The sequence below is a fragment of the Lytechinus variegatus genome, chromosome 1, assembly GCF_018143015.1.
Source record: "Lytechinus variegatus isolate NC3 chromosome 1, Lvar_3.0, whole genome shotgun sequence".
Classification (NCBI taxonomy): domain Eukaryota; kingdom Metazoa; phylum Echinodermata; class Echinoidea; order Temnopleuroida; family Toxopneustidae; genus Lytechinus; species Lytechinus variegatus.
Window position 1 is genome coordinate 69,269,842 of NC_054740.1, and position 21,888 is coordinate 69,291,729.

The 21,888-nt window shown below is 41.3% G+C and overlaps 1 protein-coding gene across 1 annotated transcript in view; it reads right to left on the reverse strand.

Moving 5' to 3' along the window:
• Window positions 1–21,888, reverse strand: part of LOC121431712 — a 171,096-nt gene that overhangs the window by 38,971 nt on the left and 110,237 nt on the right. The window contains exons 82-93 of the mRNA XM_041629374.1: window positions 21,718–21,831; window positions 19,238–21,252; window positions 18,565–18,745; window positions 17,659–17,886; window positions 16,878–17,239; window positions 15,495–15,855; window positions 14,584–14,874; window positions 7,873–14,061; window positions 7,249–7,364; window positions 5,575–5,725; window positions 3,855–4,150; window positions 23–3,274 (exon numbers count right to left, since the gene is read on the reverse strand). Of these exons, the coding sequence (XP_041485308.1) occupies window positions 23–3,274; window positions 3,855–4,150; window positions 5,575–5,725; window positions 7,249–7,364; window positions 7,873–14,061; window positions 14,584–14,874; window positions 15,495–15,855; window positions 16,878–17,239; window positions 17,659–17,886; window positions 18,565–18,745; window positions 19,238–21,252; window positions 21,718–21,831 (13,556 nt within the window). The remainder of the gene's footprint in view (window positions 1–22; window positions 3,275–3,854; window positions 4,151–5,574; window positions 5,726–7,248; window positions 7,365–7,872; window positions 14,062–14,583; window positions 14,875–15,494; window positions 15,856–16,877; window positions 17,240–17,658; window positions 17,887–18,564; window positions 18,746–19,237; window positions 21,253–21,717; window positions 21,832–21,888) is intronic.

Below are 21,888 nucleotides of genomic sequence, written 5' to 3' on the forward strand. Positions count from 1 at the left end.
TAGTAAATTAATATCAACTCACTGGTTGAGAATCGGATGATACTGCACATTCGCCATGTCCATTACAATCAGGTTCTCCTGGACAGTCTGGCACATCACATCCCTCTCCAATCCACCCTGGGTAGCAGAAACACTGCCCAACACCTGTATTACAGTCTCCATGTCCAGTACAGTCTTCCCCATCACCAGGACAGCCTGGCACATTACATAGATCTCCTCGCCATCTTGTGATGCAAGAGCATTGGAGAAGCCCACTCTCAGGGTTGGTGAGGCATTGGCCGTTTCCAGAACACTCAGCATTACATCCCATACCTGCAAAACAGGCATCGCATATGCAGTTTCCACTGTTGACTGGTTCTTCAGTGCCATTTTGACAAAGTTGGTTGCAATCCCTTCCTATGTAAGGCCAATGGCAGTTAATACAAAGTGGCGTTTCAAAGTTATCACTGCATTCACCACGTCCAAAGCAATCAGGATCTCCAGGACAGTCCAGATATTCACAGCCATCTCCTCTGTATCCACTCACACAGCTACAAATATGAGAAGCTGCATTGCATTCACCCCTATCTGTGCAGGATGAGCCATTGCCGTAACAGCCTGGTTCATCGCAAAGAGTTCCCCACCATGTAGGATCACACAGGCATTGATCACCAACAATTCTTCCATGTAAAGAACATTCTGCATCACATCCAATGCCAGTATAGAGTGAGTCACACTGGCAAATGCCACTGTTTGGAGGATCTTGAGTTCCGTGGACACAGGGGTCTTCACAGGAAAGTCCCATAAAGCCTGGCTGACAGTCAAGACACCTTGGTGGATCAAATGTGCTGTTGCAGGTACCTTTACCATTGCAGTCTGGTTCTCCAGGGCAATCAGCAATGTTGCAGCCATCTTCAATCCAGCCAGGATCACAAGTACAGACATGTTGTGAGCTGTCACATTCTCCATGGCCACTACAATCAATACCATCACCTGGACAACCAGGGTAGTCACAGAATATTCCGCGCCAGACTTCATCACATACACACTCTCCATCAATGATTGAACCATGACCAGAGCATTCTGAATCACAACTCGTGCCTACCCATCCTGGTTCACAAACACATATCCCACTGTCCATGGGTTGCTGCTGACCATTGATGCAACGTTCATTGCAATCATGTCCCATAAACCCAGTGGAGCAGTTTCTGCATTCAGGCGGATTGAATGTTGCATTGCAGAAGCCTCGTTCATAGCAGTCTGGTTCACCAGGGCAGTCAGGTATGTGGCAGCCAACGCCAGACCAGCCAGGATCACAGGTACATTCATGAATTGCACTATTGCAATCACCATGTCCAGAGCAATCTTCTCCAATTCCAGGACACCCAGGGACCTCACAGAGATCACCTCTCCACCCAGATAGAGGATCACATTGACATATTTCTGTAGTATCATTGCACAAGCCAAAACCTGAACACAAGACATTGCATCCCGAACCTACCCAGCAGGGATCACACTCGCATGTGTAATCTCCATTTAGAACAACCACACTCCCATGGAGGCATTCATGTTCACACGCGAGACCCATCCAGCCATGGAAGCATGTACATTGTGGGGGATTACTCAGAGCTGTGCAGTTTCCATTACTGTTGCAATCTGGATCTCCTGGGCAGTCTGGAGAGCAGCAGTCACTACCCCACCATCCAGGATCGCAATAACACTGATGAATTGCAGAATTGCAAACTCCATTTCCACAACAATTATTGTCACCTGGACATCCAGCGATGGAGCAGTGCTCACCGCTCCAACCATCATCACACGAACAAACCCCATTTTCACAAGATCCATGGTCCGAGCAAACAGTTTCACAGTATTCCCCAACATGGCAGCTATTGCAATCGCAAGTACCCAGGAGAGAACATGTTCCAGCATCACTGCATTCTTGTGAGCAATCTTCACCATGAAAACAATCCTGACATAGGCATTCCCCGAATACTGAGCATTCACCATGTCCGTTACAGGTGTCATTTCTGGTGCATTCATGCTCACATTGATATCCAACATATCCCACTTCACAGATGCAGTCACCAGAATCAGTACATAGACCATGCCCATTGCAGGTCAAGCTTGATGAACATGGTACCTGGCACCAGGTACCAACATATCCATCTCCACAGGTACATTCCTCTGTTGTTGTGTTCCATGTACCATGATTACTGCACAGAGAAGAGATTGGGCAATTGCAAAGCAAAGGATCCGTGCAGAGCGTTCCAGAGCCGGCATTTGGTCCATCCACCACACGTCTTCCAGACAAAATGGGATATGGGCCTGGGGAAAATGTCCTTATACGGCCCCCTCCTCCTCCACCACCATATCTTGTATATTGATAACACCATGCTGAAGATGCACTCCCACCTGAAGCCGACAGAACACCCCATCCTTCAATGACATCACTATCAAGCCAGATAGACCCCCCACTGCCACCTCCAGATGAATATGCTCCATTATTTCCATCCATTCTTATATCACCTTCTACATGAGACAGAATTGAGATGAATTTGACAGCAGCTCCACCACTTCCACCGACATGACTGCCAGTGCATCCTGAACCACCTCCACTTCCTGAATTGACTGGCAGGCAAGCTTCACCATATGTCTCACTGCCATGAACACATCCTATCCTATTCCCCATACCGCCATGCCCAGCTCCACTGCCAGCATAGCTGCATCTGTAACCTCGCCCAGGGCCACTTTCTTGCAGGTAGCCTAACCCTGATCCATCAACACTTCCGGACAGTTCCACTTTAAGGCATTTGGTATATCCTGCAATACTCTTCTCTACACGTGCAACTCCTCCGTATTCCACTTCTAGAATCCCAGTAAGAAACAGACGAACCCCGCTTTCATCCCAAGTGCTGTAGGTGCTGCTCCTGACATGAAAGATTCCAGTATTACGCACATGGATACTGGTAAGACGGTATTGACCCAGCTCTGTTGAGGCCAGTGAGCAGTTTGAGCAAACTGAATAGCCAGAGTTGTGTATGTGAATGGTTCCAGAGACAACAAGCTCTTGTAATCCGAATATACCACCCTGTATTGAGAGAGTATCAGGAACTTCAAGGATACTTGGCACAATGAAGATTCCTCTCGGTTGTATGGATATGCCTTCGGTCGGTCTTGATCTGCCGACAGCAGGAGAAAGCTGTATCTCGGTATGATCTTTTACAATCAATTCTCCTGTCCCATCACCCTTTAGGAAATGTATAGTTCCATAGCCTATGGACCGTTCTGACCCCTGAAAAAAAAGAAACATTACAATCAGTACATGTCCTGCACTTAATATTCTTAACATGCATCTCTATACAGACATATTACTAGAGGATACAATCCCTCTCCTTTTCTCTGAAATCATCCATTCTTCATTGTATTTGATAACAGAAACAATGCATCTGCTGTCCAAGTTGAAAATCTACTGAATCGGGCCTACACAAATGCAGTCTTCTGATCTAAAATGTCACAAGCATCGAGATACATCTGACACAAGAGTAACGAAAATAACTTTTAATGCATTTAAAGATTGAATATTCATTCTTCGTTATTATTGTTCTTATCAATTGCCCACGAAAGATACACTGTTTACCATGAAATCAACTACACTCTTCTTCTTTCCCATGGAAACCTTCAGCAGTTACATTGTCATTATCATTATATTTATTTTGTTATCTAAACTGCATGGCTTCATGAATGAAGGCTGCAAACATCTTAGATACATTAGTTTATAAAATTCCACAGGGAAGGAGATTTCTTAAACTTTTATCTTAGCAAATTCACAGTGCTAATAAGTACCTGAATGACAATACACAATAGCAGCCTACCTTAATGTCTAACTTTGCCCCTCGTAGGAGAATAACAGCGTCAAACTCATAGTGAACAGCTCCAGCAAGTGTCACTGTATTTGCACTCAGTGAGTGATCACTGCCATCTAACACCAGCTCCTTCCATGTGTGGCCATCCTGCTCATACTGCCTGTAGACAGTACCTGGCCCTCCAGAAACTCCAGTGTGTGACCCTGCACCACCAAGGGCTTGAACAGTGCCTTGAAACCTGTAAGGCTCATTGATGCATAAAGCCATACGTCCTCCGCTTCCACCCCCATATCGGGTTGATGATCCTAAAAAAAAAATAAAGAAGGCCATCAAGTTTAATTTAATGTTGAACTATATAATAATACATAAGATCAATATACAGTGCTTATCAAAAAAAGCTTACACTTTGAAAAAGCCCTGAGAATTTAAAAATATACAACATGTGTGGGTAATTTATTCACATATAATCTTGGGTTTGGGTCTCATCTATCCAATGAAAGTAATAGTTCTGACAGAATGTTGCACTTGAGTGAGCACTGTCCATTTTTGTAAAGCTCGCAGAAATCTGTTTGTGCAGAAATGCTCATTTTCACGCTGTGTCAAGGGAAAGAGCAAAATCAATCTTATCCTGCGGAACATTTCTCATACATTTCCCTTGCACTTTTAGTCAATTGAATAAAACGGATACATTCAAGCATTTTGTAACAATTTTGCCACCAAAATTGAAATTTCAACACTTAGTAGGCACAACCTTTACCCTTTTTATGCAAGCTGGATCTGAAGACATAACTGAATCTGAAAAAAAGTTTTTATCAGACATCTCTAGCATTTTTTCACTAAGTTTTTAACATTTAAAGTGGGGTTACATTTCATTTTTCATTTAATACTTGTTTCTCCACACTTTTCCTGAGCTTGACAATGAATAACAAAATGAAAATCAAGCCTAAGCCATTTCATGTAAATCACAGCTCAATGTAAAGCAAATATCGTCACGATGGCCTCGATGTGTGGGGGAGTGGGATGGGGCGTAATGCACTCTTCGAAGAGTTTTGGGCAAGGAAACAAATTAAAATAGGTATAAGGTATCTTCAAATCAATTTCACTAGCTAAATTCACCATGTTCTTCATGATTAAGGCCTACTTTTATTTGCATAACTATTTCAAAGTTCTGTGCAAATCATTTTTCACTAACTTTTCAAAAGTAAGTGGTGCTCGCTCAAGCGGAAATATTTTTCAACAGTTATATCGTCATATGCTTAAATGGATCTGTACCTATGCTAAAATGTGGAAAAATATTCAGGATATTACAAATGTATAATTTTACAGGATTTTTCCTAAGTGTATACTTTTTTTTGATATGCACTGTAGTAAACTAATAATCATATATACACTTTCCATCTTTAATAAACGCTTCAAAGAAAAAAATAAATCAAATCCACAAATCATTATGCAAAAAGTTCATTTCATCCTGAGAGAATTACATATCGTTTATTAAAGTAAAAAGAGGATTAAGCTAATGAATTCTAAAATATTGCCTTAAATTGTATTAATGATACTAAGAGAGAAATATTTCCCACAATTCAATTAATACTGTTCAGGGTTCTATGATAATTTAGTAATGGCAAGGAAGGTATCACATTAGTTTCAAAGTTTACTATTGTCTCAGCAAGTTCCAATTGGTACTAATATCATAAAACATATATTCAGCTGGCTTAAACAAAATTCTCACCACTGTCTCCACTTGCACCATTTGCAACGATCTCTCCATGACCTCGCAAGGTATTAGACTTGATTAGCAGACTTCCACCACTTCCCCCACTTTTATAAGTAGCAGTAGGGTCATGGGCATTAACAGATATAGTGCCATCACAGATCATTTTCTACAAAACAAAGATTCAATACAATTCAATGATATTTCAATCATAATAACAACATAGTTTCATCTTTTAATCATTCGCCACACATGCAGGTTTCTACAATAAAAAAAAATCCATATTACTAATTCTTCACATCATATGATATTATCTAGGATTACACCCTTTTACTTTAATATGCATTTTAACAATATCACTACACATTAACCATCTTGCTTTTTTGTTTATTTCAAACTTACTAATTACTTCCAACATATTTTAGAAACATAGTATTTGATGGTGTTTTTTCTTTTTGTTTGTATCTATAATGTGAAAATTTCCATACTTTATCGATGGAAAAAATAAATCTATTCATCTGGACTTACTTATTGAAGCAGAGGACAGTTTCAGTGGGAATTTCCGCCAGTTCAGAAGAGCTGAAGAAGCGTCCCGGATCGGATGTGAAACTGTCCTCTGCTTCAACACGTAACTCCAGATGAATAGATTTATTTTTTCCATCGATATTTGACTTTCCTGGATTAATCAAAACATACATCAGTTTATTTCCATACTTTGCTTCACTTAATCCTGTTTGGTTACCACTGACTGGCATAAGAACTGCTGGTTTTGATTGAAAAAAAAAATGTACATACCTTTTATATAAAAATATCAACAATAATGATATCATTATCATTAATATCATTATCATTATTATTAATAATATCAATAATAAAATAATGATAGCATAAAAAAAAGATACTGCCAAAGCAATCTTTATCAGCGAGGTAAAATAAACATATGAGGAAGTAACTTGTCAAATGTTTTGTTTGGAGTGTAGCATTGTATGGATCTAAAACTTGGATAATCAGAAAGTCAGAAGAAAAGAGGCTTGAAATCTTAGTAATATGGCTAGGGAGAAGGGATGTCTAAGATGATGACTAACATGATTTTTTAGGAGAGTGAGAATCTGTGGGAAACCTTTGAAAGACGGAAGAGAAACAGGTTTGGACATACAGTTGGAAGACACAACATGCAGCAATCCTAAATAGAGACATATATCCATTGCAAGATGGGGAAGAGGCAGACTAATATGTAAAACTATTATTATCATAATTTGAGTTAATAAATTGTTGGAAGAGATATTAACTACAGAATCTGGGCCCTGTCTTACACAGAGTTGTGATTGATCTAATCATTTGCCACTATGGAAAGCCAGCAACATCAACATTTTTTATGCATGTTTGTTCAAAATATTTTCTAACTATGATATATATTCATGCATTCATTGTTTTCTTGAAAATTTGTTGTCCTTCTCTTTGCTTATAGGAGACATTGTGCAAATTTCCTGCAGAAAAAAAATATGAAATTGATGGATTTCAATAGAGTTACTTGATCGAATAAGTCGTAATTCTTTGTAATCAAGATGGGGCCCAGAATTTGAAAATACCGAGTGTGCTGCCCCCAAAATCTACTTCAAAAAACAGGTATATAATATCCTGGGATCTTCTTTGTCTCTTTCAAATATCAAAAGTAACAAGTTTAAAACTTACCCCACCAATGTTTAGAAGGATAACGCCACCTCCTTTGCTCACCCCACTTCCCCTACTCCCGGGCAAACTGGGGTTGAACAAATCACCATATGCTGATCCGCCACCATTATTACCACCTTGAAACAGAAATTAATTTATCACATATATGAATAAATAAATCAATGTGATATCATAGTAGAGTAGTTGATAACATTTTATATGTGATTTACATTTCATCATTCTGTAAAAAAGTTCTACCTAAATTGTCAGAAATGGATTGAGGATCAACAGAGCATGGTGTATAAAAGCTTTGGAATCATGATGATCCTGATTCTGTTTCTTACAGAATATGCATTACATACATAATGGGTGACAAGCGTGCAGCCTATGAAACTCAATTAAAACTAAACTTATATGATGTGAGCAAGAGAAATTATATCAATAATCATCAATAGAGATATGGTTACCGTCAATGGTGGCCTCCATTAAAAAAGTGATGCAAGTTGCCTGTAATTTGACACATAAAGATAGAAAAGCGATGGTGCAAAATTGTCTCATAGAATAGTATCTATGGCAATGAATTTGTTTTTTTTTTGGGGGGGTTTATCATCTTATCATAGTTATGAAGATATATTCACATCTTACCTGGTGAGCCATGTCCTGCACCGCCATAGCTACTCCCAGCACCAGGACCCATCCCAGACCCTACGGAGGACAGGATGCCTACATACTCGATCACCAGCTCCCCAGCATTGACACTGATCTTCTCACATTCAGCAACTACAGATCCACCTTTCTTCACCCTCAGGACACCAGCATCTATTACTGGTTCAGCAGCAGAAGATGCAAGCCGAATAATACCCCGATTGTTGACGAGAATGGTGCCAATATCAATAGTGCCATTTCTGGAAGTGTCATAGGGCACATCGATGTACCATTCTGAGCTGGGTGGAAGGAGAGAGGTAAAGGCTCTACCGCCAAACTGAAGTTCTCCATCTCTCTCAACAGTTAATTCCTCCACTCCAGAGAGTTGTCCTTCAACTAGAATCCTCTCAGTCAGGATGATGACATTTGTAGGAAGGACAAGGTCACCACCCCAATCCACATGGAATCCACAAGGAGCATCAAGGTAGGTATGCGTTGACTCTACAATGTTGACAAACACTCGCTGCCTACTCTGGACACGTATAAGACCTTTCTTATTGCCAGTCAACTCATGTATGATTACAGTGATATCAAGGGCTGTTTCTGGGTGATAAAAGTGGACATAAGAATAGCCTTCCACTTGGACTTCATCAAATTCATAGAACTGACGACCTTCTTCCATTACAACTGCTGGATGATCAACGTCTATTATCCCATTATCTACTGTCAATTTGCTGTGTTCTGGTTTTATTGTGGAGATATTGAGAGCTGGGTCATTATATTTTAAGTCTCTGTATTGAGGACCTCTTCTTGATTCATATTTATAAATAGTCCCAGCTGCTCCATTTCCTGAGTGATCAGGATCAGAGTTTCCTCCATAAAACCCTCCTCTGCAGTTATATAACCCATCAAAGTTGTTCTGGTAATCAATGTGTATTGCCATTCTCCCACCAGCTCCACCAGCCCCATATCTTGAGCCGTTACCCCCACTGGTCCTAACCTCACCATGACCCGTCATGTTCAGTGCTTGAATCAATATGCTGCCTCCACTACCACCTCCTGCATCAATCTCTCCAGTGGAACCATCTGCTGAGACCAGACCATTGATGTGTATAACCTTACCCACAACCCATCGGAGAGAACCTCCTCCAGATCCGCCTGACCCACGGCTGCTCCTGCCACCCCCACTTCCAAGCTCAGTGGGATTGAAAACAGACCCATATGATCCATTATCACCTATGGTTGGATTTCCACCAATTCCACCATGGTGGGCACCGGAACCCCTACTGCTAATGGTTACTCCAGCTCCAGGTCCTGCGCTCCCGCTATACCCTCTTCCATCCAGACTTAGAATGCCTTCACTCTCCAGATCTGCAACGTCAGAGTAAATGGAACCACTATTCATCTCAAAGAGCCCTCCAAATTTTATTTCCAGAAATGCAACATCAACCAGAATTTCTTCATTGACACGATGGAAGTCAATGTTGCCACCTTGTTTAATGTACAGGCGAGGAATTGAGAAGTTGCCATTGGAAGATATGTAAACATACTCTTGTCTTTCAAGGAGAGCAGTTTGTGTAGTAGATGTCACTATTACATATCCATCAGCTTCAATGTATAGATCATGGATGCCAGTCACTCGACCATGGATTTCAGTTCGTATTCCATGTAAATGAACTTCGGAAGGGAGCACTATCTCTGCCCCATCATCGATTCTGAAGCTACAAGGTGCTTCTGTATGATTTGTTTCAGATTCCACAACCTCAGCAAATAAGGTTTGGTTTCGTCTCAGATGCATCTGCCCTGTTCTATCTCCAATAAATCGATGTGCAATGACTTGGACTTCTGTCTCATTACTTGGGTGATAAACAGTTGACCGTGCGAGACCAGTAACTTCAAGTTCATCTAATTCATAACTTATTGCATTGTCCTCTCGAATCATTGTAGAAACTGGGACATCAATGTTATTATTATCAATGTGGAGATAGGTATGGTCCACAACAAGCAAAGTGGTGTTCAAGGATTTGATATACTTGCTCTTACGATATTCCAATGGACGCATATTCTCTTCCTTGTAGATGGTACCTGCTGCTGCGCCCCTCTGGTTTGAGCTCCCACTACCTCCAAAATCAGTGAATTTTCCACCATATGTATACCTCCATCTACAGAGTATGGCTACCCTGCCACCAGCTCCACCACATCCTTGACCAGACCCACTGCCTCCCTGCACATTGATCTCACCATGGCCAGTCATGTTTGTGCTTTCAATGATAGCACTGCCCCCACTTCCACCACCTGCATGTTGACCACCATCAAGTCCTTTGAGGGAAAGCAACCCATTCAATTCAAGATAATGTCCAATAGTCCATCGCAGAAGGCCTCCACCTTTTCCTCCGGCTCCTTGACCACTACCTCCACCACTCCCAGATTGAAATGGTAAATAAATAGAGCCATACGGCTGGGAAACCAGGGACACATCTACTCCTCCCCCTTCTCCGCCATGTGCTGCACCATATCCAACACCATCCTGATTAAAACCAGCTCCTGGTCCAGACTCTGCATCATGTCCCCCGCCATCGAGATGAAAGGTTCCAGTACTCTCTACCCAGGCATATGATGAAAACAGATGTGCTTCATTCATGAACAGCTGCCCTCCATACTTTACCCTCATTTCACTTGATTCTAACCTCAACGGAGAAGTGATCCTCATGAACCCCACTGTACCTCCTTCCTTGACTGTAATAGTCGAAAATGCAAAATTTCCCAATGGGGTTATGCTGACAAACTGTCTCTGCATCCACAATGCAGTATTTCCTGTTGATTCAAATATCATCCTGGCCTGGTCTTCAACATAGAGATGATGTACTCCTGCGATGAGTCCTTTAATTAGGCTGTTTGTTCCATGGACATGGAATTCCGTAGGCAGAATAAGAACTGCACCGGGATCAATGATGTAACTGCAGGGGGCATCTGTCTTGTTTGTTTCTGTCTCTTCTACCTCAACAAATGCTGTCTGGTTCGTTCGCAGATGCAGCTGCCCAGTACGATCACCAATGAACAGGTGCACAGTTATGTTGACTTCAGTTTCATTATCAGGATGGTAGATTAGGAGTCTCGACGAACCGGTGAGTTCCATCTCATCAAAATAGTACACTACAGTTCCTCCCTCACTTAACATTGCAGCAGTAGGAACATCATTCCCATCATTGTCACTGTGCACATATTTGTGATCAACATCAAGGTATGTACTGTTGTGTACCTTATCTCTCTTTAGGATGCGGTATGGCAGAGGGCGCAGATTCTCTTCTTTGTAGATAGTTCCACCTGCACCTCCATGACTCAAAACTTTGCCCTCCTCTCCTAGGCCTCCATGATCTATGAATTTTCCTCCAAACTGGTAGCGCCACCTGCAGTGGATCCCTACTCTACCTCCTGCACCACCGCCTCCTTGCCCAGTGCCGTTTCCTCCCCTCACATCAATCACACCATGGCCTGTCATATTGGTTGTCTCTATCAGCAGTCCTCCACCACTACCACCTCCTGCATTGGAGCCTACACCATTCCCACCACGTAGTGCTAGTTCTCCATTCAATGACAGCTTTTCGGCAACTTCCCAATACAGATAGCCTCCACCAGTACCACCTGTTCCTTGACCATCACCACCCCCACTACCGCTAAATAGTGGTGTGTACACAGAATCATATGGCACACCCCCATATTCAGTTGATGGTCCTCCTCCTTGTCCTCCATGCCCTCCTCCAGTGCCTGATCCATCTTGTGTTGTGAACCCTGCTCCTGGACCAGTTTCTGCAGTATGGCCTCTTTCGTCCATGTGGAACCTTCCTCGACTCTCAATCCATGCAAAGGAAGATTTTATCTCAGCCGTATTCATGTATAGCTGTCCTTCAAATTTCACTCTGAATTCACTAACATAGAGTCCAAGTGGCTGAGTTATCTGCCAGAAGTGACCTTCTGAATCCCTTTCCACTGTGAAGGTTGCAAAGCTGAAATTCCCCTGTGGAGTGATGTCCACATATTCCAGATTTTCAAGTAGTGCTGTGTGTGCTGTTGACATGAATACTGCATTTCCTCCATCTGCAATATGTAGGTGGTGAACACCTGTTATTAGTCCAGCAAACCAGGATCTAGTACCTAGGATGAATACAGTTGTAGGAAATACAATTTCACTGCCAGCGTCTATTTGATAACTGCATGGTGCGACAGTTTCATTGCTTTGGGATTCCACAAACTCAAAGTATATTGTTTGGTTGAGGCGGATGTTCACAAGTCCTGTCCTATCACCAAGGAACCTATGAATAACAACTGTCACATTTTCCTCATCTTGCGGATGGTAGAATCTTACATTAGCATGTCTGGTAACATGCAGTTCATCAAGTTCCCATTCTGCTAAATTTCCCTCTGATAGCATGGTGAAAATCCATGGTACATGCTGGTTGTCGTTGTCCACCTCAACATATCGATGATCAGCCACAATAAAGGTTGAATTTGTACCTTTACTAGTTTTAATGTCAGCATATTGTGGTCCCCTGTCATTTTCTTCAACATATACAGTACCGGCAGCACCAAAGCCTTCAGATCCACGTTTACCGCCAGCGTTTTGGAAGTTTCCAGAGAACAGGAATGACTTTCTTGCATGAATGGCTATGCGTCCACCTGATCCTCCAAACCCATGCCCAAAGTTTCCTTCTACCGATGCAGCATCGCCTCCCTGAGCATTGATCTCACCATGACCAGAAAAGTCAGTGACCTCAATCAATATTCCTCCTCCACTACCACCACCTGCATTTGAGCCACTACCATGCGTCCCTGCTGCGTAGATGAAGCCATCAATTTGCATTGTCTTTCCATTTATCCAGTGCAGAACCCCTCCACCTGCTCCTCCAGATCCACCACCATTTCCACCACCACTCCCCATCTGTAGTGGCTCATACAGTGAACCATATGCCAAACCACCTTCCTGTGGCTCTGGGCCCCCACCAGCACCTCCAAATCCGCCACCAAGACCACGACCATTTACAGTAGTTGTTCCCTTTCCTGGACCCGACTCTGGTCCAAATCCAGTTCCATTAAGGTTTAGGTATCCCTCACTCTCAATGACTGCTTCTCCTGTGTGGATATTACCTCTGTTCATATCAACCAATCCATGGTACTTGATGGTCAATTTACTAGCTGTTAGGGTGAAGTCAGCTTCAAGTTCCTGAAACTCAATGTGGGAATCCTTTTGGATGATCATTTGGCTAAAACTGATATTTCCTGGCTCTGTCATTGACTCATATGTATCATTGATCAACAGAGCGGTTGTGGATGTTGATGAGAATGTTACACTAGCTCCTTCAGCAACATAGATATCAAGCACAGCAGCCAAAAGTCCATTGATTATTGTTCTTGTTCCCAACATTATAACCGTAGATGGACATATCAACTCTGCACCCACATCAACTAGAAAACTGACAGGTGCTACAGAAATACCACTTTCAGATTCCACAAACTCATTGAACATTGTCTGACCAGATCTCAAATGAAGACGGCCTGTTCGATCTCCGATGAACTTATGTACCACCAGTGTTGCATTCGATTCATGAAGCCACACTGTCACATGATTATTGGTCTCTAGCTCATCAAACTCGAAGTAGCCAGTACCATGATCATCCTCAATGACAGTAGGGAGCAAATGGTTGCGGTTTTGGTTATCTAGTTGAAGTTTAGTAAAACCTACTATCCAAATCTGTTCCTCATCACTGCCAGTGATAGCCCTTCTATAATTCAACCCCTGATTGGTGTCCGTGTAGTAAACAGTTCCACAAGCTCCATTTGCTCCATCAATCCCTAAACCACCAAGAGAGCTGTATGAACCAGAGAATTCCCTCAGCCAAGAGACATGCACGGCAATCCTGCCACCAGCGCCTCCATTTCCTGTTCCGTTTCCACCGTCAGTTGATATTGTCCCATGTCCTGAGAATGTTAATGCATCTATCCAAATACTTCCTCCACTGCCCCCTCCGCTAGTGGAAGAGACCTCGGCATTACCCCCTTCTGCAAGGATTGATCCATCAACGTGGAGTTTGTTGCCTACTTCCAGTCTGATCGTGCTGCCACCTGTACCACCACTATTACCTCCACCATGACTCCCTGGGTGAGACGGGGTGATGTAGGAACCATATGCAACACCTGCAGAAGTGAAAGAGAGTCATAATTTCCGTAAGTGTATGACAGCAAAATCAGGGCGCAGTATCGGGAAGTTCAAAGGTTATTAATAACTTGTCATACACAAAAAAATTATCAATGAAATTTTCAGTTCTGATTGGCTTAGAATATTAGCATGGTAATTACCCATGAAGAAAAAAATGAAATGGTATCAAATTCATGATTCAAATGATTCATTTAAGATGTACTAAAGACAATCAATTAAAAAAAAAACAATTCAGGGTGAGGTGAGTTTTGTATGTGGATAGCTTCATATCAATTGAAAATCAAACTGAAACCAATACATATGATGCTTTCAAACTTTCAGAAAAAACTATGTAACTCAAACTTTTTCATTTACATGTATACCATTTTCAATTTCCAGAAAGAGACTTTTCTTTTAACTCACAAAATTACCAGGAAAATCTGCATTCAAGCATGTACAAAAAAGTAGGAGATATGAAATTCACAACTTTGATAGTAAAAATTTTGATCATAAATTTTTACCATGTGTGTAGTTAGTATGATCGGCACCTCCACCAAAGCCTCCGTGACCAGCTCCAGTTCCGCCTGAAGGCGTTTCTGTTCCTGGACCAAGCCCAGGTCCAGGTTCTCGTGCTGATACATCTAGGCGTGCTTCTCCTTCAATGGTGAGGTCGTTGGCGGTAATATGAAGGGATTGTGCAGTGATGTATGATTTGTAATGCATGATGATGGAAGCAGCGTCCATTGTGAGATGGGTAGGACTGACAAAACTGGACTGGGCTTCCATTTCCAGATGACCTACAAGAATGTGGCCTAAAGAAATAAATAAAAAAGATCATGAAGTTACAATTGATATCTACTTAATCATTAATGACAACTACCATGGCAAATTAGTCAACAAACTCACAACCTCAAATGAGGATTCATCCGAAGTTACCACAGCACAGTTATGATCAACTGGAAATTTTATGCAATACAACCTTTGTTGTATAATAGAGAAAGCTGGTGGACTTTGCAAAAGAGCCCTTTTTATAACCTACCTGATATTAAAACACATTTAGTATATTTTAATCAGTAAGTCTTTAAACAACCTTTAATCAATTATGGAGATTTATATCAATTCTTTGGTAGCTGCAAATGGAGCTAATTCAACTATTTTTCTTTTTTTTACTAAAGAACTTTTTCCTCTATCACTCATATCACTGCTTATGCCAACATAATGCATGGAAAATGTCACAAAACATATGTTCTTGAAACCCAATATAAGTGGGATCTTCCTGATATTTCTACTCTTTTATTTGAAATGATTGACTTGATAAGTTCAAGAAGCAAAAATGGAGAGAAATAAAGGTCAGACGTAAAAAAATAGGTTGCTTATTTTATGGAACTGCACGTATATCAATTGTTAACCACACAACTTTGGACATCCATACCTTCTACAGATGATGAAACCCAGGTCCCATTACTGATATGACGATTGGTTGCATGTTCTCCTATCTCCATCTGTTTCCCTCCTCCAATAGTAAGATTGTAAACCCCAACCATGGTGCCATCGAGGTAGAATGGCGGACTAGCATCTCCTATGATCCTAAAGTCAGCTGGCAAGTAGACAGTGGAATCTTGACTGACATGTATATTAACAGGTGGGACTGAACGTCTATTTACAGCAGATGTGTACTCAATAAAGAATGTTTGGTTGGGTTGGATGTGGAGAAGACCGCTTGCATCGCCTAGGATGGTAAGGATTGAGAGCTTCGGTGAAACATCTTCATCTGGTGAAAGCTTGAAGATAACCTGTAATGTGATTAATATAAAAGTGTAGCACATTCTCAAAAATAGCTTTACCATACTACCAAATAAATCAAAATGCTACAACTAAAAACTTTACTCTTTTAAACAAAACATGATTGTCTGAAAAAATGAAATAGCATTTTTTAAACATCTTTCATCTCATTATCAAACTCATGACAAAATTACACTGTAGAATGGTAATTTTTCAGTGTATTGCATTGCATTGTATCATTTTATAGAGCATCCAAAACTAAGACATTAAATTGCAGTATCAACCAGTAAACTGTCAATTCTATTGCCAACTTGTCCCCTCATCACATACATGTAGCCATTCCGTCCATCAACATTTAATCGGACAACCATTCGGTCCAATAATTATCAGTTTGTTTATGACCATTTTGTCTCATAACCATGCAGCTGGCCTAATCCCCATTTTCTTTCACATTCATTCGGCCCAATTAACACTTAGCCCAAATAGACCATATAGTATGCATGGCTATGCATGGCAAATCAACCAACTGGTTATTATACAAAACGGTAAGTGCATGGACGAACTCTGTGGACAGTGGACGAACTGCATTGTATCATGTTATAGAGCCTCCAAAACTAAGACATTAAATCACAGTTCCAACAAGTAAATTGCATATTCTTCTATTGCCAACTTGTCCCCTCCTCAAGTCTATGCCATTCCGTCCATCAACATTTCATCTGACAACAATTTGGTCCATGTCCAATAATTACCAGTTTGTCTATGACCATTTTGTCTCAAAACCAGTTGGTCTAATTCCCATTTTCTTTCCATTCCATCCAATTAACACTTAGTCCAAATAGTATGTATGGCTATGCATGGCTATTCAACCAACTGGATATTAGACAAAATGGTGAGTGCATGGGCGAACTGTTTCCTATCCGTGTGAAATAGTGCTGCACACTGTGGAAATGCCTAAGTTTAAGAGTATGAAGGTGATTGAACATTGTTCTTCACTCTATGAGACACTGTCTTCTTTCAAGCAGCATATCCTTACCCCTCCCTGCAAGGTGACTTCATCAAAAGCGAAAGGTGCACCACTGTGGATGGAAAGGCCCTCATAAAGGATTCTTGGGTTGGTTTCCATCAGGATGAAATCTTTGGCTGGAGAAAATCCCTGGCCATCCAGATAGAGCCTGGTCCTGGCTGTCCCATTCCTGTACTCCTCCACGTACACTGTGCCAGTGCCTCCATGATCCCCTCCATGTCCACCACCAGCTGCACCGAGGGCGACCAATGCACCCCTATACTCGTCGGTGCCTGCAATGTGGACAGCGATGCGCCCACCTGCCCCTCCACCAGAGGAGTGGTCTCCCAATCCTCCTGAAGCCTGTGCACGACCATGACCTCTCAAGTGACCTACAGTATGTCATGGAATTGATGATCAGCAACAAAATTTTTGATTCAGAACTGTAAATGTGAGTACTGCATAAGTGTATCCCATTGTGTTATCAGTATAAATTTGTTTAACACAAGAACCTCCCCAATTAATTATTTCACTCATTGTTGTCTGAGCTACTCGAGCTAGGCGGTTCAGAACACAACATCTTTTAAATGATACATGCCACATTTGTTGAAAAAAAGGAACTGATACATGCTACTTCAGAATAAGGACAGAGGGATGTTTATGTTTATTTCATTCCTTAATTCAATGAATTACCTCAGCATTGATCATCTCTTCAATTGTCTTGGTTAAAACTTTTGGTAAAAGGAACACTAATCTTCTTGGGGTACAAGATAGATGTGACCTACAATTGATTTTCTATTCAAGTATTCACCTGTTGTAATCCATACGGCACCACCACTGCCTCCCCCTGCACGATTAGATCCAGGAAGACCATCTGCATCTAAGATGCCATCCAACTGGAAGATATGTCCCACCCGGATACGGATGTGGCCTCCTCCACGTGGACCAGGGTTTCCTGAATTGTCAGCTCCACCTCTGGATCCAGCATCAATAGGTTCATAAAGAGATCCATACACAGAGCCACCTTCACAGCCAGTAGCTACATGTATAGCGAGCCAGGAAAAGTAACAATAAATGGAGCATATCAATAAAAAGTCAACACATTGAAAAGTCCAGGAGCAGAGGGGCTTGAGGGAATGTGTTCGGCAAGGACAAAACTTAGAAAGGGATTCGAAATAAATGTCTCTATATTAATAATATTCTTAGCTAAAGCGCACATATAATTCTCTCCAATGTTTGAGCAAGTATTTTTTCTCAAACTATTTTTGCAATCAACTGATCACTGGACAATCAAAATCTGTTCAAAGATGAATCCATAAGTAATTTCATGGAGCCATAATTTAAAGAATATGTCTTCAAATAAATGTGAATTCTACATTATCATAGATATAGATCTGGTAAATTCTGACATATTAAGTACAGTAAGTGAAATGTTGATAAGTAAAACAAAAAAAAAAACCACTGAAAACTCCAAGTAAAAATTATGGATTAGCTGTTGTGGACACATGCATTGACTGTTACTTGGGAAAATAAACTCATCTACGAACATAACATCATTCTTATTATGGTGGTAATTTCTGGGCATTTACTTATTTTTCTTCAAGACTTAATTGACATGTCCTTTTCACCTATACTTAGAAACAGTTGGGTGGTAAATTTGATTCTGTTTGAATTTTGCGATTATCACCCCAAGAAATTTTATCCTTAATCAACATACATGCACATGATCCTCCTGTTGTTGCATGGCCTGCTCCTGAACCTGGCATCAGACCTCTTCCTGGACTACCATTCTCCAGGCCTCGTCCAGAGCAATCTAAGGTGGCTTCAATCTCAAGGTTGAAGTCTGAAGATGTGATGTTGAAATACTCAGCACTGAAGACTGAGGCCCATTTCATATCCTGCATTACATAATAATAATAATGATATAATATGATATTCATAATTATGCGTAAAATCCACCATGCAGAAGGAGCATAGAAAGAAAGAGAGAGGGAGAAAACAAAACTACATATGATTAATAACTTTAGAATGTATTTGCATAGAGATTAGGTTGCCCTTCTATATGCTAAAAACAAAAGCATTTTTCAGACCAGAATATGCAAATATGTGTGACATGTTTGAAGTCTAATATTGCTTCAGTAAAAACTGATTTCTTTGGTCTCAAAAAGATTAGACTAAACTATAGATTCACCTGTACTGATATCATGTAAAACTATCATTACTGAAATAGTAAAATTAGTATCATAATGTAGGCCCTACTAGGATGATTTGATACTTTAAGCCTGTATTCCAGAATTAACAAGATTCTACTAGAAAAGGTGTGCACTTCAAATTGCACATGGTATCACCAGAATAAAAAACAACATAAGCTGGAGAGAGAATATACTTACCAAAAATCCAACAGTAAAGGTAACTCCAAGTGGCGGTGGAAAACTGATGGACGTCTGTGATCCAAACTCCAGACTTGAGAAGTGGAAGGTACCAGGATTGTCCAATTGAATGTACTGGCCATCTACCTTTAGAGCAGTGTGAGCATTGGCAGCTATGAGTACTTCCCTGCCTGGTGATATCCTCAGGTGCCTTACACCAAGAAGCTGTCCGTCCCATTCAAAGGCTGGACTACCCATGCCAACAACGTCCACTGTGGTAGCCAACTCTGCTACACCTTCGGGGTCAATCCTAAGATTTACTGGAAGCTTCATGCTTGTTATCTCTCCCTCGATGACATCGTAAGTGTGGGTGTGGTTACCATGTATATGTATTAAACCAGTTTGGTCGCCAAGAAGCTCGGCTGCGGACAGCGTCTGCGGAATTCCATTATCCAAAAGCTGCAGTGATGCTTTGTTATTTAGATGAATTTCATCAAAGTAGTAATGCCTCATATTGCTTTCTCTGAGTGTGAAGTAATGTACCCAAGACTTTTGTTGATTATCTATGAGAAGAGTTGTTCGTGGGTAACCTTCAAAGAGATGGTGAATGAATACAGATCCAGGACTACCATGGCATCTCTGCGATTCATCAGATGGGTTGCCTTCACCGCCATGTGCCTCATACAGGCCTTGATAGTTGTTGACAGATGTGGTGTACACAGTGATGATACCACCAGAACCTCCACCAGATGATTGACTACCGCTCCCACCATGAGCTGTTATCCTTCCTAGCCCATCAAACTCTGTCACAGAGAGATGTACAGACCCTCCACTCCCACCTCCGCTCCCAGAGGAACCACTAGAGCCATCAACTCTCAACTCACCATCAAGCCTCAATGTATCTCCAACCTCAATCTTCATGTATCCACCACCTTTTCCACCAGCCTCGCTATTTGTTCCATCACCGCCATCGCTACCACGTTCTTCCCCCTGGTAAATACTTCCATAGAATGCACCTCCACTCTCTAGAGTTTCTGAAGATTCTGTGCAAGCATTCCCACCAAGATTTGCATGTCCAGCACCACCAGCCCCATTAGAAGATGCAGGAGCACCTTGACCCAAGCTAGAAGACATGAGATCTTCGGGTCTGTCTTCTGCACTACAAGTTAAGATGGCCCCCTTTTCGATGTTGACAGAGGAGGCAACTAGCTCAATATGTTCTGCAGATATGAAGGAATTATATCTTGCATGAAGATCGGCCACAAGGAATCGCATGCCCAAGTCTGCTGTAAAGTACATTGATGAATCGGTCAGAAGCTGTACAGCACCAAACGTAAAGCTTAGAGGCTCAGTGATCTCTACATATTCTCCGTTTTCCAGTTTTGCAGTGTGTGCATCTTGTCCAAATTGTATATGAGAGTGCTGGTTAGCAATTAAGTCCATCACATTCGTTAATCTCCCCTTGATGTCTAAGGACGCTAATTGTCCACTACTTGTGGGTACACCAAGGCCCAGGACATGGAGGGTAGGAGCAAATACCATTTCTGATCGGCTGTCAATGATAAAGTTCACAGGTGTCTTCCCAATAGTTGGTATAGACTCTACAACTTCCACAAAAAATATGTGTCCTGCATGGGACTGAAGGAGACCCGTTCGATCTCCCACAACTTTGTGAATCACAAATTCTGCAGATACCGAGTCATTGATGTGAAGAGAGGACTGCCTCGGAAGGTGGATTTCATCAAACTCATAATACGTTCTGCCTTCATCTAGCATCACAAATTGAGAATGTGGTCTGTTTTGGTTGTCAATGAGAAGAATTTGGAAAGGAGAACTATTCTGTGGTTGCCAAAGATACACAGTGCCACTCCCACCACCTCTTGGTTGCAGATGGTCATTTGAAGCACTTCCACCAAGAGCATTGTAGAAACCATAGAACTGATTAGTGCTGTTGGTGTAGATGGCAATTCGACCCCCAGAGCCACCTCCCTCACCACCAGTCCCAGATCCTCCACTCACGTCTATTTCACCACTCCCTATAAAAACAACAAATTTAAATGGAAGTATATGTATACATATTTTGTGTAAAAGAAAATGGAGAATGAGTACAATCTCCAATTTCATGATATCACACCACAAACAAGAAAAAAAGAAGAAAATTATGTCTCTGTATAGTCCCTAAAATAGCACAAAGAGACATTTTTCATCTGAGTTCAAGGTGACTATTTCAAAAGTACATGTATTTCATTCAAAGAGATTTTACAAATCTTTGAAAGCGTAACAACAGTCATGCTGTTGCCATATCCAGCATATTACTTTGCCAGATCTCAATCTTTATTTTATACAGGAAAGAAGGGTACAGTGTACATGTAAGAAGGTACATGTAAATGGCATTGAAAGGGATTCCAGATTACGGTCTAAATAAAAGTGGTCTATAGTTTTATTAAGATACATAAAAAAGTGAATTTAATTTTGATGAAATATTTGTAATGTTTACTCACCTATAAAAAGATATGCCTGAACAAGGACACTTCCTCCACTAGCCCCTCCCTCAGCGCCACTGGCTGAGATAGTACCATCTATGATCAGCTCATTGGAAATGATGTGTACTGTGCCTTTAGTGGTGAAAATGAATAGAAAATTACAAAGCATAACAATAATAATAGCATACA